The sequence below is a fragment of the Hyalella azteca genome, unplaced genomic scaffold (genome assembly GCF_000764305.2).
Source record: "Hyalella azteca isolate HAZT.00-mixed unplaced genomic scaffold, Hazt_2.0.2 contig17406, whole genome shotgun sequence".
Taxonomy (NCBI): domain Eukaryota; kingdom Metazoa; phylum Arthropoda; class Malacostraca; order Amphipoda; family Hyalellidae; genus Hyalella; species Hyalella azteca.
The window spans coordinates 29157-51078 of record NW_025947190.1 but is presented as its reverse complement, the minus strand read 5'-3'; the positions used below and the strand labels follow the sequence as shown (position 1 = coordinate 51078).

Genomic DNA, 21922 nt, shown 5'->3' with positions numbered 1-21922 from the left:
TTTTTTGTACTGTACTTTCGCGTGAATAATTTTAAAAATTATGCTCGAATATGTGAACTATACTCGTTTTCTTAATTTTCCCAAACATTTCACGTTGTTCTCTCGTTTCCGAGTTGTGGAAAGTAATTGCACGAGCTAAATTGGCGGTGATTTTCAGTTACAGTAGACTCCATTCTTACTACAACTTTATTATAGTTTTTTTTCTTTTTGCTGATTATTACTCAATTATGTGGTGTGGCATGGTTTTCTAATTTATTTTATATTACAGACGAAATATCAAGCAACAACACGTCCAAGCGGCCACAAAGATTCACCCCAGATCGTGATGCCTCAAGCTTCAGCCCTGTACCTCGAGACTGGGACAACATTTCTCCCCTCAACGACGATCAGAGACGCAGCTATAATAAGCGTGGAGCCAACACCTCCTCCAAAAGCTCTTGTGATTTAACCGTTGAGCCATCGCCAATCAACGAAGAAAACAATTTCCACGAGGATGAATATAGCAACTACAACAACCATGTGAAGAATTTCTCAAATTACCGTTACAACGTTCACGATAAAAACTTTCACTATAGCGGTGCAAATCACCCACATTTCTTCCATGGCGATGGGATGGGCATGCCAAGGCATGAGTACCATTTCAACAACCGAAATGGGCTTCCTATGGAGCGCCCGCCATTCAAGAACTTCAACCATGAGCGTCCAAGGTTCTTTAACCATGGCTTCCCTCACCAACCCCACCTCGATCGCTTCCACCGCGGTGACCCCGTGTTTAACTGTCCAAATGGATTCCACTTCGACCGCAGGCGACCTCCCTTTAGGGTGAATGGAAGACCTGGAAACTATAATCACTTCAACGGATCACTTCAAAGGGGTTGGTCTAATGATGAGGATGGTTCGGGGCCGTATGAAAAATTTGGACCATGCCACAGCACTAACGATTACTGCCATCGAGATGGTAGCAACAGCGCAAACGGGCGCGACAGTAATGGTTATGAAGGAGAATCGAGTGAGACGCAGTCGGAGTCCGACGAGCGTCCTACCGGATTGCCTCCTGTGCAGTCCATCTTCATTGACAACGGTGAGGTTTCGTGGCCGATCGGATAATTTTATGTATTTTTTTTCTGTCAGTTTATTTTAACCGCCAAGTAAGTCATATTGAGCTTATACATGAAGGATTTTTATTTTCTTGAATGTTTTCATGAGAATTCGACTTCAAATAATTCTATTTGTAAGAGATCAGTTGACTGATTTGTATTTTCCTCTGCAGATCAATACACAAAGATTCAGACCCCACGGCAAGAAGTTATCTTCAAGAAAAACTGCAATCAAAGCTCGTCTCCAAACAGAGTCCTGGAATCCTCAGACAACCTCAGCAACAACTCGACGACCAAACGATGCAAGTCAAATTCTACGCAATCCAAGAACAAACGAAACAAGAGTGATCCAGTAAACCACTCAAAAACAGATGGCAGCAAGAAAGATCCAGCACACACTTCAAAAAAGATTGTAGGACACAATAAGTTGGACAACATTCAACAGAGGAAAAGTCAAGCTGATTCCCAAAAAGGTCGGTCAAAATCTGGCAGCGTTTCAAAGAATAAAAACTCCAGCAAGCCCAATAAGGAACCGACTTCTGATCGATCCAGTCCCGTAAGAGGCAGTAAGCAGGACTCGGACGAGACCCGGTGCGAAGATACACCGGCTGCCGACTGCGAACTTTGTCCCAAGTCTGACGATGACGACATCTACTGCCAGGAAGAGGAGGCTGCTTACGCTCCAGAAATTCCTGGTTAGTAAAGCAGTCGACGTCTGCTTGTCCCTTTGCAAGATAAAATTTTTTATTAAATAGGCATCTTGTTTTGACGCATTCACATTCGTTATCGAAGTGAATTTACTGAGGTAATCTTCTAGGTTTATAGGAGTTGTCATTGTATTAGATATAATTTTTCGAATTTTTTGTGAAGTGGTGCTAACCAAAATTCTTGTGAATGCCTCTACTGTGTCCATTCGTTTTGCTTTGTTTCAAGTTCATGCATGAAAATCGAGGTGATATTGCCATTTACGGCAACTCTAATCGCGCGCATCATGAATATGCAGAAATTTTACGGTTCTTTCAGCATGATAGGATTACAATGTTTGATTCGAAAATTATCGGCATGCAAAAAAGAGATAAAGTGCACTTGCATTTCAGATCAATTCGACGGTAACTTCCCCGGCACCGGCATAGAAGACCCGACCCTGGCAGGTGTGATCGTGCATCGATTGTTCCCTGGTGGACCTGAAGTTGCAATACCGGTCCGCCTTACCTCAACCCTGGACCCGTCACTCATTCCGGGTGAAACAGCACTCACCCCTCTGGACCCAGCTTTCACACACCTTCTGGACCCTTTCTTTCAGCCTCTTGACGCCTCGAAGTGGAGTGGCGTCCCTATTGACGGGGAGGACCAAGGTCTTCCCAGCGTCGTTATCCCCGACACCATCATCCCGGTACAGCACGATCCTCTCGGCTGCCCAGTCACGGTGCAGGTAAAACGGGGATGAATTGTTGACTCTAGTCTCGTTCAATCCTAGGAAATCATAGAATGACTTTGCCTGAACGTCTATTCGAATTAAAAGTTCACTAATTTGAAGTCCGTTGCTACATTTCAACATAACATCATCTTTATGTTTTTTCTCTTTTTTTAGTGAAAGTATTTATTTTCATCTTACGAACTCGACTGATAGCTTCAATTGAATCAGGTGAAGGTTGACGAATTCGGAAACCCCCTTCAAATCGAGCCAAGCTCCTTAATGGTGCAGATGTCGACTCTGCAGCACCAACACCCAAGCTGTCCGATGGTGGGCTTTGACAGAGGCTTCCCTCTCCAGTACGCTCACCGCTACAACAACGACCACTACAGGTGCACGAGTGCCGCCTCACAAAGCCAGTGTTGCTCGTCTCTCGTGTCAACTGCAGGCGCTCGCCTCCCGAACTAGCTATTGTTGGCTTACTGCGTCATCTAGTTTCTTTATCGCCTTAATCTATTTTTTTCTGCCTCAATCTCGTTTATTTGCGGCCTTGATCTAGTTTCTATACTACTGATATATAGTGTTTACTGATGAAATCTAGTGTTTAATCTATTCCTGCTGGAATTCAGTTGCGCTGCTGTCGAAATCTAGTTCCTTAATTACTTCTATTCATTATTATTTTTAAACATTAATTTCGAATTGTGTTAGAAATTTGTTTCTCACTGGCTGACGCTATGCCTTTGATTACTCAATTTTTCGCGTTTTCAGAGGGAATTCGTTTAGAGACAACTACGACGAAGGCCTGGAGAAAAGGCTAGTGCGGCAGATTGACGAAGAGCTTGCGAAGCACTACAGTGATGACGAAGGAGAGACACGAGAGATGGAAGTGAAGAACGAAGATGGAGAGGAAGAGGCAAAGAAGAACGCGAAGCAAACGCAGCGTCTTGATTCCAGAGACTGTGAAGAAACTTCGTATGATTCACAGGTAACGTCTATGAAAGACTTGGTCAAGACTCGCTCGATTACGATTACGAGCCAAAAATCACGTTACTCGTGTTTAGAAAGAAAAAATTTGGTGGTCGCTGCTGTTGCGTGAAGATTGTCAATAACTAATGTTCGAATAATGTTCCTATTATCTCTGTAGTAGGTGGGGCCTTATCGGGTTTTATTTACTTATTTTAACTGAGAACTATCTTAATCATGTAAGGTTTCCAAACTATACGACATTCTTGCAATATATAGGATTCCCAATAGAAATAGGCTCCACGTTTCCAACTCAAAATTTTTTGTATCCACTTTTACTTCCCTGAGTGATGAAACGTTTTCCGCTTTGTCATCAATTACTTTTTACAATTATTTACTGACGTGACTCATCGTGTGCAGTACGCCAGCATGAGCGAGAACTCAAGTTTACCGACGTCCCCTGCGGGGGAACTCTCCGATTCCATGACTGCTTGTCCACCAAATACGCCCTCAACATCCGGCAACGTCAGCCCTACCAACTCTGAGATGGTTGAGAACTCAACCCCTCCCCCTCGTGGTTCTTCTCCGATTATTTTCCCTCATACATCAAACGCCTCAAGTTCTTCCGTGTCAATAGCATCGGCTTCCACTTTTTGCGCATCATCTTCATCATCTACTCTAGTAAGCCTGTCATCGTCGCCTATCAATTCCGGCAATCCTTCCAAAGAAACTTCACCTTCCAACGTACGGGAGATACCTTTAGCCTCCTCTTTCAGCTCCACTGAAACTCTTCCGACAGTTGAAGATGATGCCGAATCATCAGCTGGAAAAGAGACGATTTCATGCCAGAATGGGAGCGGTGTCAACGAATATCTTTCAATAGCTGACGATAAATCGGAACTCGAAATTGGTGTTCAGCCTAGTGCATCGAGTGATTTTTCTCAGAATGTCTCCAAGAATTCTTCTTGTGTTCAAGATAAGTGTCAAAGTCTTGAAAACGTGAGGACAACGAGGAAATCCGAAGTTCTGTTCTGTCTAGATAATTGCCCCGAAACTTGTGATGTCTCACAGGTGTCTAATTTGGAGGCAAACGAAGCAAATTTTTCTGCGGAAGATAGCGCAGCTTCTACTGATAATGTTGCTGCTACACAATCTACCACAGCTATCAATGATGCTTCGACTGCTGGTGCTGAAAATCTTGTTGGCCTTGAGCATGCCAGTAAAGAAGCTGAATCTTATGTTGATGCGGCGAATGGTGAGCCAATCAATGACATCGCGGCAGTAACTCAGGATGCGCCAGCTTTTGCGAATGTTGTCACTGATGCCGTTCCGAACGACGCGGGTGTTGACGGATCGACTGTCATGGTGGATGAGAATGGAGTCAAGGTTACTGTGAAGCAGGGCTACGTCATGGTCCCAATTTTAACTCCATACTATGATCCTTCTGGTGAGTTTTTATCACTACTGCATGAATATAATTCGATAATTTATTTTTGTTAAATTATGAATTATATTATTCGCTTGATTTTATGTTATGAAAATGCATCATGTCATTGTCCATAGTTTTTCTGTTAAGAAAGTCTATCATTGACTCATTATAGAGTTGTAGAATATCTTTTGTCCTGGAGCGTTTAGATCCTAGAGTTCATGTCTCCTCGATTGCATATACAATTTTCCGTTGTTTAAATTTGTTATTATTTCTTACATTTCAGTCCTTTACGGTTACTCAATGATGCCGAGTGAATCTTCCATCGATCATTCATACCCGAATGCGTGCGGTAACAGGAAGAAAAAGAAGAAGCAGAACAGGCGACGCGCCGCCGAAATTAATGCGGTCAGTGAATATTGCTATTGTGTTACCAAACTGTAAACTGTTGTGTTGTTACCAAACTCCGATTAAAAACTTTAGTATATCCTGTTGCAAAATATATTGTAATAATGTGACTGAAATTGGAATATTCATTGATTTAAACCCCGCGACATCATGCGTTTACCAGATAACATTTTCTGTTCAGGGCAACTATTCGGCCGCTGACATGTACGCCGGCGATCCCTACATCGCCACTGCTGACGGTTATCTGCTTCCAATGGACGCCAGCCAAATGATTCATTACCCTCAGCCCGGCCTCATGCCCTGCATACCCACCATGACCCAGTACCCCTACCCTGTGCTGCATACCGGTGCGATGCCTCCTCAATATCCTGGTCTTGTCGACGAAGGGTTCATATCTGTGGAGCACACTCCGCTCCTTCCTGAGCCTCAGCCTACTTTTCCAGATAATTCAGCTTACCCCGCTCAGTGCTGCGCTCTTGGTCAGGAAGAAAACCCCAAGTTTGGCCCCTTGGAAGAGACCGAGATGCAACAAATAAAAGAAGTTTTGGCGGAGAGACTACAGTCCAAACCAGAGATTCCAGATGTTGGTTTAACTGATCTTGATGTGCCAGAAGCTGATGGGGAGCCCAAGACTGACAAAAATCCTACTGCGATTGCTCAAACAAGTCCAGAAGATGTTGTAGATCTAAAGCCGGAAAGCGAGTTGTCTGAGGAAATCATTTCTCATGACAACGAGAGTGTCGACACAAAAATTGCCTGCGAAGCGGAAATTCACAATGCTACATCAAAAGAACTACCTCCTGATTCTACTGTTAGTCTTATGGATGGTGGTGATGAATCTATTCCACTTGCAGAGTCCTCGTTAAAATCAGAAGAAGCAAATATGGAATTGACTACCGTGCAAAATTCACCTGTTGAGGTTACACCAACCGAAAAATTGCACAATGAAAAACTTCAACAATCATGTGACTTGACCTTAGTCAGACCTGCCTCTGCATCGCTTGAAAATTTCGCGTCAAGTGAGTCCGACCCAAGTACGCTGAAAAGCACTATAGAGCTTCTTGATTCAGTCGACAAATCAAGTATTAATAAGCCAACTGCTTCAACGGCTCGCACATCTGAATCATCTGTTGTTATTCCCGAGAAAACCATTGCTCTGCCTGAACCACTGAGCCTGAATCACTGTAATGAGGACATTAATACACTAGTACAATCATTATCTGATGATATTTTGACTTCAATTCACGATAAAGATGAAGCATCTGCTCCAATCACGGCGGCTGGTAGCCGTAAAGAACCAAGTGAGGAGATAATTTCCAGAGGCTCAAATCACATCCAACCCTCTAGAATGAGAGATGGTGACCGTTGTTCAGTCAGCTTACTACGTAACGCAAGAGATGATGTGCTGGAGTCCATTGCTGAAGAGAGTTCTGGTAGTTTGTCCGATTCGTCTCTCTCGAACGAGGAACCAGAATATGTAAGCAAGATTACTGAAGAAATGGAATCAGCTCTCTCACTTCTACATACTCGAGTTGAGAGGCGAGACCTTCCCGTAACAGAAGCGGTGAAGCGATGGATGCGTGAAGTTACCCCGGAAAAGATTTTCACTCTCACAGAAGTAGATGACTCTTGCATAAATGCGCTTAGGCTCAACGAAAATTCACTCGTTGAAGATTATTCAGATGACGATTCATATGATAGTGAAAGTGAACATTTATTGCCACCATCTTATTCAGATATTAAGGAAAGCAAAGCAAATATTGACCAGTCGTCAAAAAACGTGCGAGGCAACCCTTTTGGCAGTGCTCAACGCAGTGAAATCTGCGTTGAATCCACCACCAAAAGGGTTGCCAATAGCTCTTTCTCGCTTGATATTCTGGACGAGTATGATGGCTGCAGTAGCGTCAGCGGCTTGAGCCAAGGGCCGCTTTTCTCTGCCTCAAGCAGCCTGTTATCCAGCCAATCATCGAGCAGGACGCTTACTCCATCAAGGAGCTTCCAAGAGGGCGACGATCCTGAGGACGATACCATACCTTGTAGTTGCCATCCTGGTGGCTACAAGAAGTACTACCAGTTAGCCATAGACTCGGAGGACAGTCCATCTGGGAGCTCATGTCCAGAGTCTCCGTGTGACTGTACTCATCTTCAAGCCTCCTCTTCTGACCGAGTCTTACCATTAGCTGCTGAAATATTACGCACACAGCATCTTGATTTAGCAGAAGTCTCCAATCTAGAAAATAGCAATGCCGACTGTACGCATTTGCCTGAAAATTCAGCACATTTAAAGTTACCTGCCTCTTATTCATCTGCCTGTAGCAGTGGTCTGGGTTCTTCCGTAGCCACTACGCCTGCTGACTCTCCCCAGCGTCTGCCATCACACTTCTCCGCTCCTCGCTTCCCTTTCGTATTCTTGCCTCCAAACATAGCCGCTGAAACTGGGCCTGCTTCGCTCAATAACATTCACTGCTGTTCCATCATGTGACGTGATGTGCCTTATTCTCATATTCTTGTGTTTTCTCTTAAATTGGTTTGCAATGGTTGCTGATGTAAGAATATTTTCCCACTGAGCTTTTTCAAGCGACCAAATCGACCTAAAGGCAATACCTACTCCAGGTTCTCCTTAGGTAGTTCATCTTCAGCAGTTTCGGCCACGTCCCACAACGAAAGTTAGCCCAACTTACCGATGCTCCACTAGAAAGTAGCAGTGACTTTCTTGAAGTAAATTATCCGATCTATAAGGTGTACTAGGACCTCTGCAAAACCACTTACGCTTCTCTTTCAACGCGCCCCATACTTCGCTCAGCTCATGTTGCTCTTCAATGCTTCACAGCGGCCAATTTTCATTAGTATGTATGTAACATGTTATGCCAGATTACCGGTATTCGATCGTCCTACCATCCCTCATACTCCAAACTCCTCAACTATTTTGAAATATGCAAGTGCAAACTGTTTATTCTTAGGTGATTTTGGATTTAGTTTTAGGTGTTGTTCTAGGATCTAAGTGTACTCAATAAGAATTTTTCCAAAGTGGAAACTACGTTGAAAAGACTAACTATTTTTGGTGCTAATGTTACTAGCACGAAGTAACCTGGCTGGCCCGTGTTATTCATGGAAAGTAGTGAACTCCAGTGAAATGTTTTTTGCATACTTTTCTATTGAAATGTGATGTCCGATCGTGTTGGTCTCTATGAGACTTCGGAGACCACTGTTGAGACTATTTATCAGACTCTTTCATAGATGTCTTCGAGCGTTGCTCTGTTGTTATGAACCGGGTCTTCATTTGTTATGAAGCTATGTCTAATATGACATGCGCATAAAAAAAACGAATCAAGGCGATGACAATGAAGTTGAAAATGAGATTAACGTGCAGATATCCGAAATGACCATCATGAGCATTGCCTCTATACCGCAGCGAAGTCTGACCTACGTTCAGGAAATCTCCTTGATATTAAGGCAGATGATCTCTGTTCTGAGCATGGCAAGACAATTTACTCGCAAGAGGCCAGTTTGTTACTTGCATGATGAGAAACGTGCATCAGTGTTTCTTACTACCTAATTTCATGATGTAATTTCCCTAGACACGCGGTCTGAGGTTATGGACACGTACGAGCTCTCCTCCTAGGCGTCCTTTAGACACCCAGCAAGCTCTGCGTTTGAGAAAATGTAATTTTTAAAATGATTTCGTTTGGTTGAACTTATAGGGCAAATTTTCGACCCAGGAGATTGTTAAAGGTATGAAATTCTTGATCTACTAAAGCGTCACCAATCCTATGATATTGTGGATGTTGTTGGCTTCTTAGTTATTGATATATTTGTTGGATTATAGCTGCATTGTCTAGCGTGTAGCCACGGACGATAAATGAGTGCTCTTGTGTTCGTTTGTTCGCTGGGAACTACCTATGCCTTGCCTGCTCGACTTCGGTCGCCAATCGAGTTACTCGCGTGCCATGATCTAAAAACAGTTGGATGCACTTCCGATGTCTGCCAGTACTAGGCCATCAATTGAATAATTTTGCTCAGTCCTTAGAAAATTTCCAGAGGCTTTTATTTCAATGCGAGTGTGGAGCGTTAGCATATAAAGTTATACTCTTGACTGACTTTAATCGTTGGATGAACATTTGTTTGTTGTGCAAAAGTTTGGTTAGGTAGCTCGTGCGGCGCAGCGCCGGAGAGTGAACTGTCATCCGTAGCGCCTTTGTGCATTTAGGTACAATGTGATGAAACTGCCTCTAGTGTTTGGCTGTCCCTGCCCTTCATAGTGTCATAGATAATTTTATCAATAAATCGTACACTAGTAGCTGTAGTATCTTTCTGCCTGGAGATATAATTTAGTATAGATTGTTCTTAATTGTTAACGATTTGTTGTTGAAGAAAACCGGGTGTTTTGAGGTTGTTACTCTGTGTGAAAAACTGGCTTAAGTGTCATTGAGGTGTCTCAACTGCCCTCTACTTTTGATGGACCTCAAGGTCAAGACTGAATATACGTTGCGATTCACTTAGAAACGCCTTCCCTAATGCAATTTAAAAAGTTGAATTGACGGTAGAGTTGGTTATGGGAAGCTCGGGTGCGTAATTTCATGAATAATTCGTTCGAAACGTTGTTTGAGGCGTGTTCATGTTCAGCCTAACGTTACTTGAAGAAATTAGACTTCAATCAAAGATTTTGAATCCCCAACATTGTATTAGAAGGAGAAGTAACTCATGACTTTGAATGTTGAATTTCTAATGAATTACAAATACCGATGTTACGATCATCTCTGAACACGAAGACAAGGTAACCTTGCTATCCGAGGTTTTAATTTGACGTTCAATTTATCCTTAAAACTCATCTTCATGGGTTATCTCCAGTAAAGAACTATTAGCCCAATCAAAATTTACATATCAGCCTTATTGAGGCTTTGTATCTTCCGATCTCTCAAAAAATTAGGTTTTTAATTTCAATTTCTTCGAAACAATTCACTCAAACGCACATCCTGAAAGTGAACCAGTGAAATGATTTCACTGTGTTGTTATGACTCATTGTACTTATTTTTAGGCCTTGCCCTCTCTTAAAATGATCACAATTTGTATTTCATTAGATCTAACCCGTGATGAATTATAAGTTAAAACCTTGGACTTCTTCATTTATGCATTGATGGAATCACACATAATTCGATTGTATCTAGGTGAAGTAGTAAATGATGGTCGTTCCACGGTTTGCATTTTGATTCTTGGGGATGCGTTCAAATTCGAGTGCTGCCCTTGACAGCTGCGCTTTTTCTAATGGACGGAGATTAATTCCTGCGTCTTTGAATGAGACTCCGAAAACTAGGCGAAATTCTCTCCAGCAATAACGTAATCGGTTGTGCTGTTTCTTGACTCTAGGGATCATTCCTGGAAAGTTTGGACAAGTTCGTGTCGTTTTGATTGTAAAGTCTAGAGATGAAATACGAAAAATGCCCAATATTTCTCATCTACCCCTTTTGGCTTCAATTAAAACGGATGTTTTCTTATTCCATCTCGATATTGATGCCTATTTTCAAGTATTTCAGTAGATTCGATTATTAATCAAGAGATTTATTGAACGAAAATGGTACGAGTTGCTGGCTGGCCGTTAAACACGTTAAGTGCGGCACGATGGGTCGTGCCATCGGTATGAAATACGCTTCGAATACGACATAGACGCACTTAACGTGTTAAACGTGCTCTTGAACGATTCATCTCGACGAAAAGTCGCCTATGAACTATTCCTTATTTACTGTCACGCAAAACGTGAGACGTAAATTGATAATTGTGACTGACAACTGCCTACAGATCATGATTATCACGCAGTCATTCACCGAGTCCCAGAATATCTAAATTTCTGTTATCAAGTTATTCTGTTTCTAGCATATGCATAGAAGATCATGTACAAATTATTAAGTCTTGAGGTATCGAAGTATCTAAAAGGAATTTTGTTGATGACATACGCTTTCCTATCATGGTTTAAACATTAAAGTAATTAGTTCCTACGTTCTTCTGGTTGTAAAAGATCTAAAATAGCAATGGACGCGATTGGCTACGTGTTGGGCAATGGCTACGTGTTGGGCTACGACAAATACACATGTTCCGCATCGTGCTTTAGATCTGCGACCTTTTTGGCGTTCAAAAACTTGTTAACTTCAAGTGAACAACGTGACCATGCGTCTATACGATATTTCGGAACTGCTTGAAACTCCAGTGTCTCGCAGTCATTGTTATAGCTTCTGGTTATTAATAGTTAAATAAATAAATGTGTCTACTTTTCAGATAATTGTGCGTTCTGACGACTCCATAAGTGTTATTGTTGAACTTGGTATTTTTATACAAGTGGAATGATGAGGGAAAAAGTTCGAGTTGACAAATGCAGCTTTTGGACTTTTCTAAATTTGGTTGGTAGAATAAAATGTATTGAAGTCATCTTGAAGGCTCTGCGAAGTCCTAATAATCTTTCGAAGACATATGTATTGAGTCCTGTATGAAAGTATGGACGATTTGAGCAACTCTCCGCGTAAGGTGAGGATAAGCCTGGTGGGTATCTGATTGTCGAAAGACGCCATTTCAGTGATGGCGCGGCCAATAGCGCATCGTGTTGGTGCACGACACTTTCAATTAAACAGGCCCCTCAGTCATTAGAACGTTAAAATGATTCCGAAAACGTCTCTGTGACAGAATGGCCCTCTTCAATAATAGTGTTGTACACGAACGCACAACGCTCTATCTATCTACCTACCTTTACCTCCATAGCTGCTGAAAGGGCGTCTCCTGACTTCAAGGATAGATCATAGATACCTCAATTTTTAACCCCAAGGCAATCCCCACCTTGCGTGTCGCGCCGTACATACTACCATAACTTTTCTACCGGACCCTGTATGTCCTACGACAATCGTTTTCACTATTTCAACTCCCATTTGACATTCGCTAGATAATTTCTTTCATTCGAATTGACATACGACAGTTCAAAGAGAACCCTTGTCTTAACTTGTGCAGCTAGTATTTCTCTATATCGGTTTCGATACATCTCTGATTTAGAAAAAGGATCAAAGTAAATACGATCTAATCCGAGCTCCTTAAAGATTTTTCACATTACAGATGCTTATGATTTTCTGTCAAGATTTCATCTACGCTGGATTGCCCGTTTGCAGGCTTGTGCGTAAGGTGGAAAGTGCCATTGGGGTCCAATTTAAAGTTGTTAACGCTGAATCTTTGTTATTGTGCGTATTCTCAATTGTACAGTGACCCTCACCTCTAGTGACGCAGTTGTTGTGCAAGCTTCGGAGTTTTTAATTTAAGTAAGTGCACTTGATCACGTGGATTTTTGGCTGCAAATTCGTGGTTGAGCCAATTAAAAGTTGTGAAATGTGTTACATCGCAATAGATTACGAAGAAAGTGCTGCTTGGCTTCATTTGTAGAGACGTTGCATCAGCTCCATAACCCTTCCACTGCTTAATCGTAGTCATAGTAACGTCGCACCTTTAATTTAGCATCAAAGAACCCATTGATATTGTATAATTGAAGTGAACCGCGTCTTGCTCATTGAACATCAACGCCGATATGCTCCCCTTTGAATTATTGTCTATCTTATCCCAGAATTGATAGGAATGATTGTGCGAAAAAAAAAAGAATTTCCGAGTGCTTGATGTTCTATTTTTTGAACCAACTTGATCGATCTGCGCAATCGTCGCATAAATGTGGTTAGTTTTGCGACTGCATTCATACTAATTTAAAAGTCTTCGCGTACGATCAATCCATGTTCTGGATTTACTTAATGTTATTCTTTCTATTTGCTAAAAACAAATTTAAAATTTTTAAGTTTTGAGAGCGTCCCAAAAATTTAAATGTGGCCATGCTCATATTTTTGTTGTGGTGTGTATGACGACGTACATAATATGGTCAATATTCTATTTATTTGTTCAGGATTTCTGGCTTGCTGTCGAATTCTTTTGACAATATTAGCTTAGGGCAAAATGTTGATTAAGAATACGCGCACGAAGTCGAAAGACCACTGAATTCTACCCAAAATGCTTCATAATGTCCTGAACTTTCTGCAGAATAATTATGTTGTGTTTTCCTTGCATGTGTTCGGGTGAGATAGAAAAAATATTGAGATGGAACTGAATTCGATGATCACCAGTACTTGAGAAGAATTGCCTCTTTGGCTTCGCTGTATTATAAAAGATCTAAATATAAAAACAATCCACGTCCATTTGATCAACAACAGGATTGGGATCTCGCCAGCGCCTATTTCTTTTACGTCGAAGCTCATTAACTGAACACGTTTATACGTCTTCCTCCAAAGCGAATCTTTGGCTGCTGCATTTTAAATTTCTATCTTACCGCAATTTTCATGTTGAATCGTGATCATTGTTATTATGTGATTCAACAGATATTCATCTTCGAACGTCTAGAATCTGCATCGTCTAGAATCTAGATGAACGCTAACGAGCTCCAATCTAGTCGACCTTTATCAAATTCAGGAGACATTATTATTGAGACAGTTATTTTGCAAGAGCTCTGGTATTTCTTCAACGAAATGATGTTGTGTTATTTGCTCCCGAAATCAACTCATAGTGTGATGGCATAGGAATTTCGGGTGTTTGTTCATTGAGAAATAAGCATGAAATGAGAAATAATTGTTCTTTTTATCAGAAAATTATGTTTCCTCATTTTTCAATGAATTTCATTATGTACCAATCGTCACTGCACAATAATGTTTCCACCTGAACTTCTAAAGGAGCGTGTTGAAATTTCAGCAGTGGAGTTTAGCTTGCCAGCATCATTTTTCGTAGTGGACAAGTGAATGGTAGAAACCATTCCACCAAGAACCCTGGTCGAGCTTTAGAGGCATAGATCAGTTCGCCACCTTTTTCACGCTACTGAAGTTTCTTCAATATTTATCACAAGCAGCCTCGAAAGGTTTCGCTGTTTTAGTTCAGCCACGCAAAGCATGCTCCAATTCATCTTGATAAATCTGAAGTCCATTACTTTGCCAAGTGCGCCGATATCCATGTCTGGAACTTCCGTCATTTGCTTCCGTAAGAATCGTCTCGAAGTCCCGCATTTCATTTCTTGTTAATGTCACGCATTGATTGCACTTTTAACCGTTAAGAATGTTGCGTTCATCCCACAATCGTTTTTCTTTTGTATCAGTGATAGGGCGAATAAATATTGTTGTATTTTAAAGTGTTCTTTTATTACCCAATTGAGAGTTTGCTTTCTTTATTCTTGTTTGACTAAGATGTGTAAATTAGTTAGCCTTCATTCAGTTTTTAGTTCTCGTGACTCGTGGAAGCACACACGAGCTGAACATGTCAACCATGTGCTCGTCTTAACACCCTCAGCTTATGAACGAGAAGAAAGATGTCAGGTTTCATTGGGTGAGTGAATGTAAACAAGAAGTCGTCACTCACCCAAGAATATAGACCACTGATTGTCCGACAATACTCCTTTTAATAAGGGTAAAGCATGGATAAAACTGGACATAGAAATAATACCAATATCCAAAAGGATCATGTGCTAGAGATGTTGTGTGGGAGATTTGAATTAATGTTTGGTGCTTTTTGAACAAGTGCTAAGACTCTTTCCATCACCTCTCGTCTTCTCAATTGACAGTTCCCAGGGTCGACTACTAATTAATTTTCCAAATCGTGATCGCATAAGCATTCAAAAAATGGAACATTTTCCGTCGAAACTTGTTGAAATACGAGTATGTATAATTCTATACATTCTCTTGAAAACTCTGCTGCATCAGTAGCCACTTGAAATTAGTGAAAAAATAACTCTTTTGACCATGATCAAAAGTTGCCAATTGTCGGATACAAGTACAAAATTTAGTTGTATGCAAAATGTCAAATTTAATTAATCGAAATAGTACAGATGTAAAACATTTTTTCGCAAAAGAGCGCAGATGAGGAGAGAAATGTTAAGGCATCGTCCAATAAAATAGTGGTAAATACTCCCTCAATCGTCAGAATGAGGTTTAATGAGCCTTCATTCTTGACTTCATTATATAACCTTTCAACTGAGCAAGGCACCATTTTCTTACGAACAAATCCATGTTATATCATTCAACATTTTTTTTTGCACTCGTAGCTTCCATTGAGATAGTTGAAAGTTCATTGTCATGGATTACGTCGTAATGTATCTGCTCCTCTACCGATGCGCAACCAGCAAGTTGGAGGTCATGTCTTCCATCTCCGCCAAATCTTTCGTTTAGCAAAGACTGTTACAAAACCTTCAAGCAACACGGATTTAACTTGGCAGTTTGTTTAAAATTACTAGTTTGTATAGAAGTTGAGTTATCCATGTTCAATCGATGCGTATAGTTGCTATGATCGACAACGGGCAACGGCCAATATACATATATTACGGGTCAAGACCTTCAATAAGTGCAGGTAATGAACGACCGAATTCAAAAGTAAGGAATGTTTGTGTGATTTTTTCGATAAAATCAGCGCGGAGTTTCTCATAAGCTGAAATTATGTCAGAGCTACTTATATCGTCAACGCTCAATGAAACGCAGATGGAAGCAAGCGCCGCCGGTCAAATGGTTGCCCACTCGATCGTGTGATTCAGCAATGCACTGCTTGGGCATCGCTCACTGGCAGAGCTTCAACTGGTGTGGGGCGTCCTGTTTTTCTGCAGCGCGCGAGGGCTCACAGTGTCAAATCTGGAGCGCAGAGGCAGTCAAAGCTGTGGCTGGCAGTAAGAATGGCACCGTTGGCACTAGTGCTTGTAAAATCAGGAAATCCTACACAAAAAAGGATCCTTAGTGGTGTGTTAGACGTAGCATTTCCAGGTCACGCTGGAGCAGCGCCTCAACAAGACAATGATTTGAATTTCACGACATTCAACTACAGCTTGAGTTTATTGCGATCAATGAAGCCGACATCTTACTCAGTTTGTTTCGGCTAGAAAATTGCGTCCTTCCTAAGCTGTCTTTAAGTCTTTAACATAGACGTTTGTGCACCGAGACCGAAAAGAACTGACTACAACCAACATTCGATAAACCACCTAATGATAATGATACTCTACGCTGAATTTTTGACGTTCAACTGCTTATACGCTCGTTCGTTATTAATTCTGAAAAATTAATAACGAATTAATTGAAAAATTGTCCAAATAATTCTCAATTGAACGAACAGCAGTGAGGACGATTGACTTAACAGGATATGTAGATCTAAGGCCCAAGTACGGAAAATCGATTTAAAGTGTAGGAAATCGTTTCTATGCCCCGGGTAATTAATGTTAACGTAAAAGTCGTTGCCATCGAACAAATGCCATGTACATCCATAAACAGACTGAGAAGCCTTGATCAAGCACACCATCATCATCAAATAAAATGACTTTAGCGTCACTGGGAGGAGAAGTAGCGATGTGTCGCTCTAGTTTACTTAGACGTATTCTTCTTGTGTGGAAAAACTTTATTAGACTCCAGAATACGATTCAGTAGAACACAAAATACGTCAATACATGCAGCTCACACTCGCCCACTAATATAGCAATCAATAACCTAAGATAGAATAGTTTCAAAATCCTAGTTAGATTCACATAGTTTATTTAGTCAATATTTAAACGAAGTGTTTAAATATGCAAATTAAATTATGAAGAGAAGCTGCGCTGAATTTTTATAAATATCAAACAAAAAATTATGTTCTCCAGTTGTATAAATGTCACGTGGCGCGTTTCACACACGGGATTCGTGAGCTCAAAATACATATCAGCGTGCTTTAAAAATACTATAAAAAATAATTTAAATTACCAATGCGCATTGATAAACAATCAAAATAACTCCTAATGCACTCCCAAACAATCAGATAATTTTTTAATTGCGATATCTCAACTGCTTCGTCAACCAATTGTGCGCGTGCAGTCCTTGAGAAATAGAGGAATTAGATACAAAAATCTAATTGTTTGATAAACATTTTGTAACGATGTAAAAAAAGGATGTACCAATCTAATCGCAATTCCAAGATGAACAGAGTTCTTATGACAGAATATAAGACCAAAAAAATTTGTTATTTTAGTTTTACGTATTTATTTTGATAAATTTAACTCTTTAGGGACCATCTGATGAAAAATGAGGGTTATACTATTAATTACCTAAAATTACATTTTAAATTATAGCTACTAATTAACTGAGAGAATGGGTTAAAATATTTATGGTAATTTAATGGAAAGTTTGGTCAGAGATTGATATTCATCGTACTCTAGTGGGAAAAGTATACGTTTACTCGCTATGTCTTAATATATATAGCCAGGGAATGCACGTCTTAGATCTTGGTCGAAGTGCAGTACCAAAATTGGATTTATCGCGTTTCAACCGTTTGGTGATGAGCTCGTAAATTGGCGAGCCATTGCATAAACTTTCTGGTCATTTACTCCACTGACGTTTTTTGTATTACTTCATTGTCTGAACTGATAATAATAATAGACGTTTTTTTAAATGGAATTATGGTGAAATATTTGGTGTTTCCTTTGCCTCTAAATTCTTAGTTTATAGACAATTATCGACTTTTTATTCATTGTGAGGAATAAAATGCGGCGAGGATGCGATGTTTTTGCATTCATTCTCTTCATATTTAAAAACATAATTACGCTTATAAACGACCATGACGCTCATAGACCAGACGGCGAAGTGGGCAGGGAAAGAGGAGTGCATGTTTACCTTGAAGGGAAGATTTATTGCCTGCGCCTGCAGGAATGTGTATCAACCAAAGGTCTGGTCGTGCTTTAATCTACGGAAGTTTCACCTACCTTTGGGCTTCTAAAGCATATATCTAATACTAGAATAATAATTCAGAAATGTTTGGGGTAGCGATCAATGAAGAATAAATAGGTAAACCGACGGATATCGAGAAAATGCAAGAAAAGTCACACGCTATACGAACATCGGGGTGCATAATTTTATCCTCCCTGATAACAGTTGAAATAAAAAGTTTACATAATTTATCTTATTGACTGCATATTGAAAATAATTAGCCAGGGCAGCATTCCAAATTTCAGACTTGTATCTTATTTATGAGGGGAGTTATTGCAGTTATAAATAGTTATAAAAGTCCGTAAGCGACTATCGCGGCTGAGCGCGTCCACAGGGCTCTTAATTTGTTCCGCAAATGCTCTGACCAATTCGAGCAGGTGGCGATCGAAGATGTATTCAGACATCGATTTTTTTTAATGGAGTGAAAAAGTACGCGGTTTTACCTGAATTTCGGAATTTTTTAACATCTACAATGTAAACTCTATCTGTGCGAATAACTAATACTTGTATTATATGATTTTAGAATTGACGAAATAGGTGGATCCAATTAAACGTTTTCATTGAAGACATCGCTCTGTTTCAAATTCTTCATTCATTTGTTATTCTTTCTATGAAGTAACATTGATCCATGATAAAATAAAATGAGTCTCCAAAAATAATTACCCCTTTTAATTATTACCGATAATAATCAGCTTCTACGCAATTTCTTTTGTAAATTAAGTTTTGTTTGTATGAAAGCATATTCTATACGCGTTCTATTCGATTTCTGCCATAGAACTACGCGTTCTACTCGCCATAGAACCACCATGTGATAAAAAACGAATGCCATTGAGCCATAATATTTTCGAATCTACTGCCATAGAACCACCCTCTGGTAATTAGGAACGATTGCCGTTGAACCATCATATTTTCAAATCTACTGCCATAGAACCACCATGTGTTAAAAACGAATGACATTGAACCATCATATTTTCAAATCTACTGTCATAGAACCACCGTGTATTAGAAACGATTGCCGTTGAACCATCATAATTTCAAATCTACTGCCATAGAACCACCATGTGTTACAAATGAATGCCATTGAACCGCCATATGGCTTTATTGCCGGTAGATCCTGCACCACTAATTTTTTGTCTACGTTGAACGATTGGACTCGCCTGCTGGACGAAAAGGAGCCAGGGATGCAGTGTACCTCGATTTTTCAAAAGCATTTGACAGCGTTCCGCATGAGCGGCTGTTGCGTAAAGTGAAGTCTTTGGGAATAGCGGTAAATGTCTTCCAATGTATCAGAGATTTTCTAGTAGGTAGACGACAACGTGTCAGTATTAACGGAACCGTATCAGACTGGACAACCGTGCGCAGCGGCGTGCCACAAGAAAGCGTACTTGGGCTTGCTTTCTTCGTTGCTTTTTTAAACGATCCATCAGAAGTAGTGTCAAGCGTGTGCTCCATGTATGCTGACGACACAAAAGTTTATAACACGGTGAAGGATGCGTCAAATAAAGTGCAGTTGCAAGATTATCTTGACTGTTTGGTTAACTGGGCTGATACGTGGCAGCTGCGGTTTAATGCTGAAAATTTTAAAATGCTTCACCTCGGAAAGAACAATGAAGAGCAAGATTACAGTAGGAGAAGACATGGTTGCAACGAGAGTGTAATGATTAAAAAACTAGCGTAGAAAAATATTTAGGAGTTTATGTCAGCAAGGAGCTGAAATTCTCTAGGCCTGTTGAAACGCAAGCTAATAAATCCAATAAACTTCTTGGACTGATCAGACACTCCTTCGAGTTCTTGGATGTAGAAACGATGTTGTTGATTGTCGACGTCTTGCGCCCAAACCTAAAGTTCGGAAGCGCCGTGTGGTCACCGAAACTTGAAAAGGACAAAAATTTAGTAGAGTGTTTAAAGTCGCGCAAATAGGATAATTCCAGGCTTGAAGGGCAAGTTGGTGGAAGTCTAGCAGCTATTTCAAACTATCGTCAGTTTGAAATAGATCACAGATCACCGATCGTCTAAAAACAAGTCACGAAAAGTACAAAATTCGGCGTCAGGCCACATCAGGCCTATTCTTCAGCGCCGACATCACTATGATATGATATGATATGATGATATGTTATGATATGATATGATATGACATGATATGATATGTGTTAGGAACAGATGCTATTGAACCGTCATATTTTCAAGTCTAGTGCCATAGAACGACCCTAAATTAGAAACGAATGCCATCGAACCATCATATTTTGGAATTTTCTGCCATAGAACCACCCTGTGTTTGCACCAGGAGAATGAAAGGATTGTGTGAAAAACAGAAAGGGACCAAATTTCCGTTAATCGCACACATGACTCATTACTCATGTGTGCGAACCTCGTTACTTATCAAGTTTTCTCATTACTGAATCAAGTTAATCTCATTACTGTTTGAAAACAGCTATAGCAATACAAATTTGGTTCATAACTACTATAAAGAATTCGGATTTATTCGAAGGATCGTTCTGAATTAAAATTTACCCAATGTTTGGAACGATCGCTGAAAAATAAAAAAGAGCAATTGAACAAAAAGTTGTAGATAATTTATTTTATAAACAATGTATAAAAATATAATCACGGTCAACAAATAATAGAATGAACATAACGAAAGTAAATAATAACTTACAAAAGTGCTGAACAACCTAGGGCAAATTCTAGTTAAAAATACAGGGCAAACTGAATTCTGTCTAAGCTTGTCGGGTCTGATCCCAACTATAGAGTACAAATATTAGGCACACGATAGTTATGTGTTGAAAAAAAAAATCTCCAAAACTTGCGTGCTAAAAAGCTTGTGATACAGGTTTGATTGTCGCAACAGAGAAGCACGAATATATATCCAAGGCATGGATATAATGGGGGCATTTGCACCATCTCATTTAGCTAGCCTATACCTGTTAGTCAGGAAGCTGCACCTATAGATTTCGACAACTCGCCACGTACACTAACATAAAAACATTTGCAAAAATCCGTGTCCTATAACATTCGATAACAGGCGTCTCTTTTTATGTAGTAAAGCCCTTCGCCCCACTGACTGCATTTTTGGCTTGGGATCGCTCAGGGTTAAGTTTTTAGTTCATAATTCACTCTCTTCAACCTCAAGCTCCTTGACTTCGCTATTCTGCGTACCAATGAACTTTTTTAAGCAATTGTCATTTTCAAGAAATTATTCAATTTTTATTCCAAATTCTAAGCGGCATAAATTTTTTAGATTTATATAGCAAAATAAAGTAATGAATAGAAAAAAATCGTATTGCATTGATATTCGATTCACCGACACCTTTTGACATAGGTTTGATTTTTTTCTTCGCTTCTCCACTTCTCAAATCCGTCTCTCTCTGCTGTGCGCCATCATGCTGAACAGTGTGACGTGCCCATGTAGGAGAGCGATTTCAAGATACTTGGTCCCCCCCCCCCTTTGTTAGTTCTGATTTTGGAATCACTGCATATTTTCAAACGGAAACCTTCCCTCAAAAGTGCCTATAGAGTTCCTATCCTTTTGAAATCTAAATCGTTATGTTTTTCTTTTCATCGGTCCGTTTTTTCCTCACTTAAGTTTTAATCACTTCACTGAAATTGGATTGTCGTTGCGGTTTGGACTCGTATTCTCTCATTTTTGAACTGACGGTAGAACTGGCCTCTGAAACATATGAACTTGTAATTTAAGTAGACTTATTATAAAAGCGTTGCTTTTCTATTTCACTTCAGCTTTTTATCAATATTCTTTAATTTAATAATTTAGACAATTTATTTGCTTTAAGAAAATTTTGCGTACATAGCTAACATGATTTACAGTACTTTAATACTTTGAGAGTACAATGTGAAAACT

General features: G+C 40.1%; 1 protein-coding gene across 1 annotated transcript in view; it reads left to right on the top strand.

The window, feature by feature from the left end:
- Positions 1-14489, top strand: part of LOC108682699 (serine-rich adhesin for platelets) — a 62331-nt gene extending 47842 nt beyond the window's left edge. Inside the window, exons 2-9 of the mRNA XM_018171919.2 lie at positions 269-1081; positions 1271-1792; positions 2195-2529; positions 2743-2903; positions 3280-3496; positions 3895-4921; positions 5187-5308; positions 5490-14489. Of these exons, the coding sequence (XP_018027408.1) occupies positions 269-1081; positions 1271-1792; positions 2195-2529; positions 2743-2903; positions 3280-3496; positions 3895-4921; positions 5187-5308; positions 5490-7790 (5498 nt within the window). The 3' untranslated portion in view covers positions 7791-14489. The remainder of the gene's footprint in view (positions 1-268; positions 1082-1270; positions 1793-2194; positions 2530-2742; positions 2904-3279; positions 3497-3894; positions 4922-5186; positions 5309-5489) is intronic.
- Positions 14490-21922: the final 7433 nt, after the last annotated feature.